The sequence below is a fragment of the Cryptomeria japonica genome, chromosome 5 (assembly GCF_030272615.1).
Source record: "Cryptomeria japonica chromosome 5, Sugi_1.0, whole genome shotgun sequence".
NCBI classification, from domain to species: domain Eukaryota; kingdom Viridiplantae; phylum Streptophyta; class Pinopsida; order Cupressales; family Cupressaceae; genus Cryptomeria; species Cryptomeria japonica.
This window is the reverse complement of record NC_081409.1, coordinates 43,231,602-43,243,747: the sequence shown is the minus strand read 5'-3', so window position 1 is coordinate 43,243,747 and position 12,146 is coordinate 43,231,602. Positions and strand designations below refer to the sequence as shown.

Below are 12,146 nucleotides of genomic sequence, written 5' to 3'. Positions count from 1 at the left end.
CGCTCCTGTCCCTCAGGCAGGGACCAGAGCGAAATTCCTATTAAGGCCAAGATTTTGAAAGTTTATCAAGTGTTAAGTGATGAAGGAGAATCAAGGGACTTCATTTTACGCATCGAAAGCAATGGCAAGTTGGAGAACGCAAGCATGAACCCAAAAACTTGAAGTTCGCTCCTGTCCCTCAGGAAGGGACCAGAGCGATGTTGAATATATTGGCTAATTCATGCAAAAATCACGTGGGGTCAAGGTTTTGCAAGGTCGTAAGAGGTCTAAGGTGTCATTTGAAGGTGATTTACAAAAGTTCCAAACGTCAAAATGCTATCAATTAAGCCAAGGAACTCATATCGCTCCTGTCCCTCAGGAAGGGACCAGAGCGATTTGCATAAAATCTTTCATGTTCCATCAAAATCATGACAAGGCAAGGATAGGCAACGTCAAAGATCAAGAACGAAGTAATTTGAGTCAAGACACATGGATCGCTCCTGTCCCTCTCCAAGGGACAAGGGCGATGATCCTTTCAATGTCTAAACGCCTTGTAGAATTCAAGTGGAACGAAAGGGGAACGAAAGAATAGCATTGTTTGTCCATCACAACAAAGATTAAAGTTCGAAGTCACAAAGATTAAGGAGAAATTATGAGGATCGCTCCTGTCCCTCTCCAAGGGACCAGGGCGATAATACATCCTAAGACATTCCTTCGCACAAACAAGTCAATCAAACTTGAAGGACCCAGCTAAAATGCCGATTTGAACGTAAGGATAGAGATTTTGGACGTAAAAAATGCAAGAATCAAGGCCAACATGATGGATCGCTCCTGTCCCTCAGTCAGGGACCAGGGCGATGAGGTACGTATCTTTCATCTTCAAAATTTGGCGTTCAAACAAGTTTTTTTGAATTTATTTTAAATGCTAAAATTCGATATGTCTTGAAAATTCAATTAAATGGCATTTAAATATTGCGCTTGATATTATTAATTATTTTTTTTGCCTTGTGAAAATCGAATTTGATTAAATTAATTTAGAACGATGGCATTTAATAATTAATAATTAATTAATAAAAAAAAAAATCAATCAAAGGGAGCGCTTGGTTTATAAAAGTCGGCTTTGTTATTTATCAAAAAAAATCGTTTAATTTGCTTTATTTTCACAAAGTCGGCCTAAATTATGATGAGAGGTAAGCGCCTATAAAGGGAAGGTGGTTTATTCATTTCAAATCATCATTTAACATCCTTCATTAGCATGCGATTTGGAGAATACAAAGGAGGTGCGAAATTGTCATTCAAGAGGAGGGCGTAGACATCATCAAAGGAGTGTGAGCTTAGTTTCAAGTTAGGCGAACTTGCCAAAAGTATTGAAGAACACATCAAAGACTCCAAGGGTGGCGAATTGATAAAGAGGACGTTCATTATCCTTCAAGATCAAGTCAAAGGCTTCAAATTTTAATTTTGCCTAGGCAAATTCCTTGTTTTGCATTCTAGAGTTAGCTCTCAAGTGAGGTATGGCGATTTGGTTTTATTGTTTTAATTTTGAATCGTTGATCGTCATAGCTTAAATTTTGAATTTTGAAATTTTGAATTCATAGCTCAATAGTCGTTTTTAGGAAATGATTAATAAAGGACTTATCATTAAGTTTCCTAAAATTTGCTCTCTAATTTATGTTATGTATTGCAAAATCATATTACTAATTTTGAAATGTTGTGTAGGCATCAAATGAAGATCTCATCAAGGAAAATCAAGCCGGATCCAGGACGGTCTTCGCCAGGACGATCAAGTAAGGACATGGGCAACCTCTTTCAATCCAACGTTCCAAGGCGAGGTACATCATCATCCTGCACATCAAGGACACATGGAGTTAGAACAAGGGCTCGTTGAAGAAGCAAATAATTCCAGATGAATTAATTAAAGCAAGCTTCTCAACAACATCAAGTTGAATATCTACCAAGTTACAAGTGTCAAATGAGGTGGCATCCTAGTCATCACGTCTCCAATCAGTGTGGTCCACCTCAGCATGTCCAGATTCAATGTACTTAACTCATGGAAGGTGGCACAAACTCCGATGTACCTACCCCGGCTATCCATTGGTCGATTTTTCTAGAGAGGACATGTGTCCAAGCAATACAATTATTTCATTGGTCAAGCATTAAATGTTATGTAATGGTTGTAACAAACCCTAATTAGGGTTTTCATTGTAAAATCTTGGCCATTGATCTTGAATTGATCTAAGCCATCAAATTGTATTGTGGGTACTATATAAGCCCAGGCATTTCATTTGTAAATTTTTAATTAGCAATAGCTAGAGAGTTAGAAGATAGAAAGTAGTTAGAAGGTGATTAGAATAGCAATTAGAGTAGAATAGGAGGACAAGGCAAGAAATTGTTGCCATTGATTGTAAACAAACTCCATTTTCATTGAAGTAATGGTGAAATATGTCGTTTTCTTGCAATTTGCATGGTTTCTTGTTGAGTCTTCAATCTTAGATGGTAGATGATTAGATGAATGGAGGAAATGTGATTGATTGATGGTGGAATTCGTATATCCATACTACTAGCAGTTTGTTGATTGTAGACTTGCCTTGTGTAGTCAACTGGAATCATTTAGCTTAAGCTCAATTTCAATTTGTCGCTTCTTCATTGATATGCATCAACTTGGATGGTGTCTATGCCTGCGGTGATAATTTGAACATCATAAAGCTCCCCTTAGAAGATCGCACTAGTCTTGTGTAGATGTTCCATTGATGTCAAAACAAGACCTAGTTAGAGTTTCATCAAAAAATCAAGTCATTGCTCCTACATTCTTAGTATTAGGATTAGATCCTCTCTTCGCCCTTATCCTTTTTTCATTTTTTCAAATCCAAGTTAGTAAGAGCCTGTGTCCAGCAAAGCAGATCGGAAGTTCAATCATCACATGTAAGTCCCCTTGTGATTCCAGCAAATCACATCATACCACTGGAGCTTGTCCACACGTAGAGACCCTACATCAAAGAACCTTGGAGTCTACCTAACTGATCCTTTACGCGAATCTTCAGCAGTTAGAGACTATTTTCTCAAGAGAGGATAAGATGCCTATTGGTATTTTATTCTGTGTATGATTGTGTATAAAATACACGTCAACAGGTAGAAAACAAGAGGCATTGCGGGAGAACAAATTAGGCCAAAAAACCAGGAAAATATGATTTTGAAGAAATATAGGTTGCCAAAAAACCAACGACCACTGCAAATCCTCCTTTTGTGGCGGAAATTAGGCAACCTAGATTAGAAAATTGCGCATAGAGAAACGCAAAAAAAAAGAAATCCTGTTGTTGTCACCAAAAACCACCGCTGCAAAAACCCAAAAATCGCGAGCTTAGATAAACCCAAAAATAATCACGAAAATTGCGTAGAAAAAAAACACGTTGTCGTCGTGTTAGTCGCATGGAGAAGGTAAGGTCGCCGTTCAGAAAACGCCCAAAAAATTTCGGCGAAAAATAAAAGGTCTTTCGCTACGCCACGAAAAAGAAAACGCGGCGCCCAAATCACAAATGCCGACCATAAAAATCATGGGGAAAACACAGCAAACTCGTGACGCGATTTGGACATAGTTGGCTGGAAAAAAACACGACTCTCCACTGCACAAAAACAAAGAACCCTTCACATAGATGAAAGAGGCTTAATAACACAAAAATTTAAAGGCTCGTCACCTGCTCTACTACCATGAAACCGAAAATCAACGTACTTTATTGAAAGAATAACGGGTCTTTTATAGGCAATTACAAGGCGCTTAGCCAAATTGGGACTAACCATTAAACTGACTCTAAAAATATAACTAAATGACCATTAATAAACACAAAACTAAAAATAACAATTAAATATTCAAATACGACCACACTCATTTTGTGTGTGCAACAAGGAGTTGTGAGTAAGAGAACTCTTGCTTTCTTTCACTTTTTTATGCAATTCCGTTAATTAGTCAAAGATGCAATTGGATGTAGAATACGATTTGAATGCATGTTTTGTATCACTGTTTTATCTTCTGCATCTTTATCATTCACATAATGGGACATATTTTCACACTATCATTGAAGTATTCAAAGCATAGTTGAACAACTCGCCAAAAACTTGGCGAGTAGTTAAAAACTTGCAAGTTTTTCTTCAGGGTGAGTTTTTACGACTTTTACTTGCCATTTAAGCTCGTCGAGTTCTTGGCAAAAACTTGTCGAGTTTTGGTTAGTTTTTCACAAAAACTCAAGTGAGTTTCTATAAAAAACTCTGCTGCATTAAAAAAAGAGGCCCAAACATGTCAAAAAATTATCTTTTTTTTTTTCAAGTTAGTTTCATTCTCTTCATTAGAATATATACATTTTCTTATACTTAAAGTTATATTTCATGTATATATTGGCAGGATGTTTGAGAGTGGTTTAAGATCTCTAGGAGTTATAATGCAAATTCTAGGTTTTAGAAGATCTTTTAAATTTTAATACTTAGTCAAATTTCAGTAATCAGTATGCTCCTATCAACATTCTCTCACTCTCTTGATCTCACTCACTTTATCTGCCCCAAATTTTAGACCTATCTATCTCCCTATCACTCTTCCTCTATCCCCCTCTCTACCACTCTCCATCTCACTCTCTCCTCTCTCCCCCAAGATCTAGACCTATCTCTCTACCCCTCTCTTTCTCACCCTCAGACCCCCGCAAGGGGTGCTACCCTCAACCTAATTTTATTTTGCAGATGCTTGGTGGCAAAGTTGGGGTGGAAATACCCCAAATCTCAAAAAATTTGCCCTCAAAATCTTATGTTAACCTTGTAGTTCATCCAGTTGTGAGCGCAATTGGAGCTTGTTTGAGGCCATCCACACGAACAAGAGGAGCAAGCTAGCTCAAAAACACCTCAATGACCTTGTCTTTGTGCAATATAATCTTCAGTTGCGCATAAGGAAGGTAGAGGAAGCACCAGCTGGTCCAATTGATTTGGATGATATAGATCCTTCAAGTGATTGGACATCGTAGGAGCAACCTCCATTGTTTACAGAGGATGACATCAATGATTTGGAGAGGCAGGCTATAGAGGAGGAGGGGGGTGGATTTTTGTTTCACATTGGATGACATTGAGGAGGATGAGGAGGACGAGGAGTCATTGCCAGTGCTAGGAGTAGCTAGCGGTAGAGCTACATCTAGGATGGAGGACGAGCCACAACCTGAGCCAGACATACCGAGCGAGGAGGCATAGTCACACCCACAACAGACCACTAGGACTAGACCCTCTAGTTCTACCTCTTCCCTAGTTTTTACTAGAGTTGGGAAGAGAAAGATGTGATTGTAATGATGTATTTACTTTTAGTTTTACAAAAACTATTTACTATTTTGCTTCCAGCCATCAGCATTCCTCATGAGGATGCGATTTTGTACTCACTTCATGTTTAAATATATCTAGAATCAGCTTGTTTCTTTTGTGTTCTCATTTATTGACTCATTGGATGCATCTTCTGATTGAATTTTGCAAAAAAAATGCATTTCTAATTAAATTTTAGCAATTTTTTAAGTTGCCTAGTTTTTTGCTGAGTACTGGCCAAGTTTTTCCCGAGTTTTTTTTTCAGGCCTTCATGAGTTTTTGGTTTTGGTGAGTAGTTCAACTATGATTCAAAGCTTCACCTACAGATTGAGGCCATGCAGGAACTTCATTCTCACATTTTTGCAGAAGTTTGCTCGCAGTTTGCAATAATGGAAAAAACTTTGCAATTTTATGTCAACCTGCCACCAGCTAGAACTATCTTGATAAATGGGCGCCAACTTTGAGAGTAAAAATTGTGCAACTTCTCATAGAACCAATTCATACCAGCAGCTTAGGGCCAGTTATAAAATGGCTGTTGACAACAGCAAAATGCAGGGAAGCTGAATTGCTTTACCTTTCTAATTTCTAACACTATTTACATAAATGTGACCTTTCTAATTTCTAACACTATATACATATATGTTAGTTTAGCTTTGCATTTTCTAAGCTGCAAGGTCTTCTGCAGCATTCTAGCTTTGTACAGAGCTCACATTTAGTGGAATGCAACTATTTATTCACACTATTTTTTGCTGTGTATCTATTTGTTTCTGTGTGCATACTTTTTCTCAGGACAACTTGCTTTATTAAATTTGTTTTTTTTGTATATGGATGGCTGCATTCTTTGTATCACTGCTTTTACACCTGAATCCTTGAATATGTAGAGAGAATTGGTGAATTGTCTGGACTCTGTATGCATGATTTTTACTTATGTTCTACATGATTTTTATTTGTTGGCTTACTGTATTGACAAATTTTGAGTTGTGTTGTGATATTGTGTTTATTTAACAGAGGCAAAATAAATATATTGTAAATATTGTCAGGCATTGTATTGTAATCTGAGATATTTCCTCTTCATGCTTGTATGCTGTGAGCTATACATCGTCTCTCTTCCTTATTCTTAGGTGTAGCTTGCTTCTCAACCATTGAGTTTTGAAATTTTAATCAGTTTGTTGAAACAAACTAGTATTATATAATTTATACATCTTATGAGATTTCTTATTATTTATCATGTTTTATTTTCAACTATCTGTAGTATGGATAACAAATTATAATTGATCTACATATGTGAGATGCATTTGTGTGTTTGATTTTGGTATCAAGAAAGCCTTGAATTTCAATGCTTATGATTGTTTGGATGTTTTTTCTCATTTCCATAGTAGATTTTTAGAGGACTTTGAAGGGTGTTTTAGCTATGATCTATTTTATACTTTGGTCCTTCTTTTCCTCTTATTTAATGATGATTTAATGTGCTTTAGCTATGTTGTTACTTTTTGAGCAGGATATTGCAGTTCCCCTCCAGGGCCGCTTTTGCTACAGCATTAAGAATGTCAGTTGCTAAAGGGCGCCAGTATTGGTTGCAGGAGGTTGGAATTTCTAAATAAATCATAACTTAAGTTTTTATTGTGCCACTGGTATACTTTGGTATCATGCAATATATGTTAGAACATAATTTATATTTGCCTCTACATTTCAGGTGGATCACTTTCTGTGGAGTAATACACCTCCTTTTGAAGGAAAAGTTGTGAGTATCTGTCTTTTTGCTATGCCTCCCATACCAATAGTAGAACTGTAATCCGCATCAATATGTGTTGAAGTTTGAACTGTCTTAGCTCTGTAATACTTTTGATTCTATGATTTGCATTGTAATTTGTCTATGGATGTCAAGATCACCACGGGCATGGGCTCTAATTGACAAGTATCCGATTTTCAGTTACTGGAATAATGGAGGATTCATATTGATTACAGTGGTCAGGCTAAACATTTTGAAGCAATTATTATAGGCCATTTTTTACTTTTTTGATGAGGGAGGTTGTTAGCAAATAACAGTTATTACTTCTCAATGATGTAAATTTGAACCACTTTCAGAATATTCTTTTTAATCTATTTATGTTAGTTTTAATTAGTATTTCCACATTTTGTGATTAGTGTTAGAAGTTTAGTCGGGCATTACATAATTTGAATACATTGTTTGGAGTAAAAGTGGTTGACACAAGGTTTTCTCTAAAGCTTCAAGTTTTTAGAGTCAAGTTGGCTGACAAAGTTATTATGTCTCGCCACCTAAGCAATTAGAGATCTCTCCTTTGACAACTAGGAGAAGTCAACACTTCAATTAATGACTAGGATGCCAAAGCCATTTTATTTACCAATATAGCTCCTAATTTCAACAATGTCATCCTTACTTTTAGGCAGCTATCTTTCTTAAACTTTGGGAGGTATGATTTTAGCTCTCCTAGATGATTAAAAGTGAAAAAATATAGGAGATACAAAAGATGATCTTCAATTGAGATTGCATTATTCACAAGAAATAACCATAGAAGATTAGATAAAGACAAAAGGGGGACCTCATGTTACTACTGCAAGAAAATTGGTCACACAACTTGGTATTATAGAGTTTGAGCCAATGATGTTCTCAAGGGAATCTCAAAGAAATGCCAGATGAAGCTAATGCAGCCATTGTTGAAGATCCTCTAGATATTGGCAATGGTGAAGAATTTGTTGATAAGGCATATATTTTTTAAGATGCCTATTTTTTTGAAGATAAAGGACTCTAGTGCAGATAAAGTACAACATGGATGGTTGCCCAAATGTTTTTGGATTTTGTAGATCTCGGGAATTATACCCTTATGAGGGTCATGGGACAACTTGATGTAGCACTATGGATGAGCTATATATTGTTGTACAATAATTAGGGAGATTTGTGATTTGAGAGTTTAAGGTGGTGATGATTTGGAAACTTGGGAATTCAGCTTGGGAGCTACACCTTTGTCAGCGTTATGAGGTGGCTTAATGGAGTTCTACTTGGTTCAAGAATATTTTTAAAGGAAAATCTTATAAAGAATATATGGTTCTAATTTTTTAGTCATTCTTTTTGTATGTTTTGTTGTTAGTTCAATAAGCCTTTAGAGCGGGTGTTAGAATATAATACTCACCTTTGTATTAAGGTCATCGTATGTTCATTGTTATAATATAATGCTCACCTTATTATTAAGGTCATGTTGATGAGCGTTTTGACACACCCAGCAACAGTCAGGTAGTTTATGCAAACACTCACCACCTCTCCTGAAAAGTAACGGGTTTGGAAGAACTCACTACCCCAAGGTCTCTGTAGTCGGGTCTCGACGGTGATGGATAACTCAATGGCTGATGTGGTTATACCTGTAAAGGGGCCTGCTGGTTAGAACTAAATCTCGTGGGTTTACGAACAATTGCACTTCCTTTTTTTTTGTATTTTATGATTTAAGACTCTTTGGGGAAATAAAATGCGAAGTGTAAGGGAAACAAGAAAATAACAATAAAGATCAACACAATGACAACTCAATAAACTATTCAATTAGTTCCCTGCAATTCGAGCAATTATCAGATATTATTCAAGTTAGCATTCAACAACGGACTTCCATAAAACCTGCAAAATCATCAATTTCACAAATCTGTGGACATAGAATCATCAACAATATGGCCTATAACAATAATTCCCATCCACCACTGACGTGCGCAATATGGTTCATATCATAATAGACAAAAAGATTACCACATTGCTAACTCAAAATAATAGACGTTACCAATTACACAGAACAATTTGGTAGAATATAGATGTAAATAAGGCAATCTACAAGCTGCTTTTCATATTAATCTCCATGAATGTATAGCAAAAATAACTCAAACTTCTTAACAATCTGCAAAAATCTCTAAAAATCTCTAAGTGGGCCACAAATCATCAATTTGGGGACCCTTACAAATGAATTCAACTTCTCAATTTATAGAAGTTTTTCACCCTATTATTTAGGAAATAACTCTACCCTAAATTAAGAACTAAAATTAGGAGTCGTAGTTAACTTGCAAGTTTCTGCCTGGACACTCCACTTAACAACTACGAAGCGGACGCTGCATGAGCACTACAAAGACCATGCTGGGTGAGCCTCGTTTTCGTAACCATGCAGGATTTTCAAAATTGGAACTTTGAGTAAGAAGAGCAGTTTCAAAATCAAGAAAAAGCTTTGCTATCTTTAGCAATTGTGTGCCAAGCTTTTTTTTTTAATTTCTTGGTAAATGCCTTATAATTTTCAATTATGCATGCAACTGCTTGGACTGGCGGATTGGCGACATGCTTAATTCTAAATTTATACTTCTTCAAAGTCTTCTTTGCATGTACTCCTTGTTCCTCTAACTCCTTTACCGTATCCGCCACCTCCTGACACTGAGTAATCAGCTGTGTGTATCTATCCATAAGAGCAGCATCGAACTGGGCAACAGGTCCTAAGTTTTGTGCCTCATATGGATCCCATTGATTCAAAACTTGCTGTTGGTCCATTATTCCAGTATCAGCCATTCCGAGGCCAAAAGGCCCTAGTATATTCGTTACAAAATCTTCATATGACAAAATCTCTCTGAGAAGAGGGTCCCAAATATTAGTCATCTCCTTGACATACTGCTGATACATCTCTACCTTCAACTACAAAATGTATATGTAGGACTGTAAATTCTCACAACTATCTCCTCCTAAGAGGTCTTCTTTTATTATCAGCTCTTCTCCTAACTGTTGTGACCATTTCACACATCGCCCCATTGCAAATGGGGACCCCTGCTTTTTTGCTTTTTAGGGTTTGTTTTCTAGGTCTTTTAGGGTTTTGTCCGTTAGCCTTTGCATTTTGAGTGTCGCCCAGGGGATCACATGGAGAGCAGGTCCTGCTGGAGTGAAGTCCTGATCCTGAAATTTGGCTAAGTCTGAAAGTCTTGATCCTGAAATTTGACTAAGTCTGGAAACTGAAAAACCTCCAAAAATTAGATTTTGCAATATAACTCCTGGAGGTCTGAAACCACTCTCAAACATCCTGAAAGTATATATGGAATATAACTTAAAGTATAAGAAATGTCACTTATACTTGAATGTTATATTCCATAAAAATTATCCTGATAGAGAGTTCAAAAAGTCAAATTTCGCTCCTGTCCTTCACTGAGGATCCAGAGCGCATTGCGCTCCTGTCCCTCTCAGGAGGACCAAGACAAAAGGCGCTCCTGTCCCTCACGAAGGGACCAGGGCGAAAATGTTATTTTATGCATATTTGTCATTGACTTTTCTATTTTGTTTTGTGCAGGGTCTCTAGGAAAGAGAATTGGACGTGACTTGATACTTTTGAAGATTTTGAAGGCATGAAAATAATGAATTTTGAAGAATAAAGTGAAAAAGTGCTCCTGTCCCTCACTGAAGGACCAGGGTGAAAAGACTTATTTGAGTCATTCCTGGCCTTGTTTGGTCAAATTGAAACATCAAAGGCATGGTGGACGGCAAAGTGAACGCGATAGAACATCCTGACTTGATTAAAAACAATGAAATGATGAAGTTTTTGCCTAGAAGGTCAAAAGCACACCTGTCCCTCACTGAAGGACCAGAGCGATTTTCTTTATATGCACAGTTTTAGACCTTTTTTGGACATAAACTCTTATTCATAGCATGAAGTAAGATGAAATCTTCCCTAGCAAAGGAATTTCGAGATGAAAAGTGAGACAATTTGGCTTAGAGGGCAAAAAGTGCTCCTGTCCTTCACTGAAGGACCAGAGCTTGAATTTCAAATTTGCACTATTTTTGCAGGATCAAGACAATTTTATGATTTGAAGAGGTCAAGGGAGGCATGTTTTGTCCATTGAATATAATTTAAGTGGTCTACAAAGGAGTAAATCAACCCAAGTGACAAAAAGTGCTCCAGTCCCTCACTGAAGGACCATGGCCTTTTTTTTAAGTTTCTCCTTTTTGTTTGATATTTTATCGCAAAACTTGTCTTGGATGGGAAGGACGAATGACGTTTTATGCCTTGGCCGCGATTGAAGGTTTAAAAGACAAAGAAATACACCAAGATGTAAAAAGCGCTCCTGTCCCTCTCCAAGGGTCTAGAGCGATTTTCTAAAAAAGTGTAAATTTCTTGCAAGGCCAAGACAAGTTTGTGGTTGAAATGAATGAAAGAAGACATGATTAGCCCATTGAAGATAATTTGGAAAGCTAGCAAAGGACGGATAGGCTTGAAATTGCAAAAGTGCTCCCGTCCCTCACCAAGGGACTAGGGCGAAAAACATGTTATCTAGCTCTCCTCTCCAAGTTTGGACAAACCTATGCCAACGAACAAGTAAATGATGTTTAAAATGCTTCGAGGTGGAATTGAGATGCAAGAGTTGCAAATTTTGACGACAATTGGCAAAAGTGCTCTTGTCCCTCTCCAAGGGACCAGGGCGAAATCTCCAAATATGCCCATTTACCTTACATTTTGAGATGCTATTTTTGTTTCCAAGGCTCAAGAAGGAGTGGCGAATGATGTTCTACCCCTTGAGGGTAATTTGAAGATTAATGTGATCAAGAATTTGCACAAGGACTCAAAAATGCTCTTGTCCCTCCCTAAAGGACCAGGGCGATTTTTATGAAATCAACAATTTCCCTCCGAGATTATGCTAAGGCAAGGTTGTGCGAGATAGGAAGGATCTTCTAAAGCATGGTAGACAGAGATTTGACGTCAAAATTTGAGAATCCTAGCCTAAAATACAAAAAGTGCTCCTGTCCTTCATTGGAGGACTAGGGCGAAAATCTTTAGAACACCTATTGTGCCTTGCAAAAAGCAAAGAAAACGTGTATGGAATGGATG

At 37.2% G+C, this 12,146-nt stretch overlaps 1 protein-coding gene across 2 annotated transcripts in view; it reads left to right on the top strand.

Moving 5' to 3' along the window:
• Positions 1–12,146, top strand: part of LOC131039944 (uncharacterized) — a 214,215-nt gene that overhangs the window by 110,142 nt on the left and 91,927 nt on the right. For both annotated transcript variants that reach the window (XM_057972801.2, XM_057972796.2), the window contains exons 3-4: positions 6,800–6,884; positions 6,995–7,042. In XM_057972801.2, coding sequence (XP_057828784.2) covers positions 6,800–6,884; positions 6,995–7,042 — 133 coding nt within the window. The remainder of the gene's footprint in view (positions 1–6,799; positions 6,885–6,994; positions 7,043–12,146) is intronic.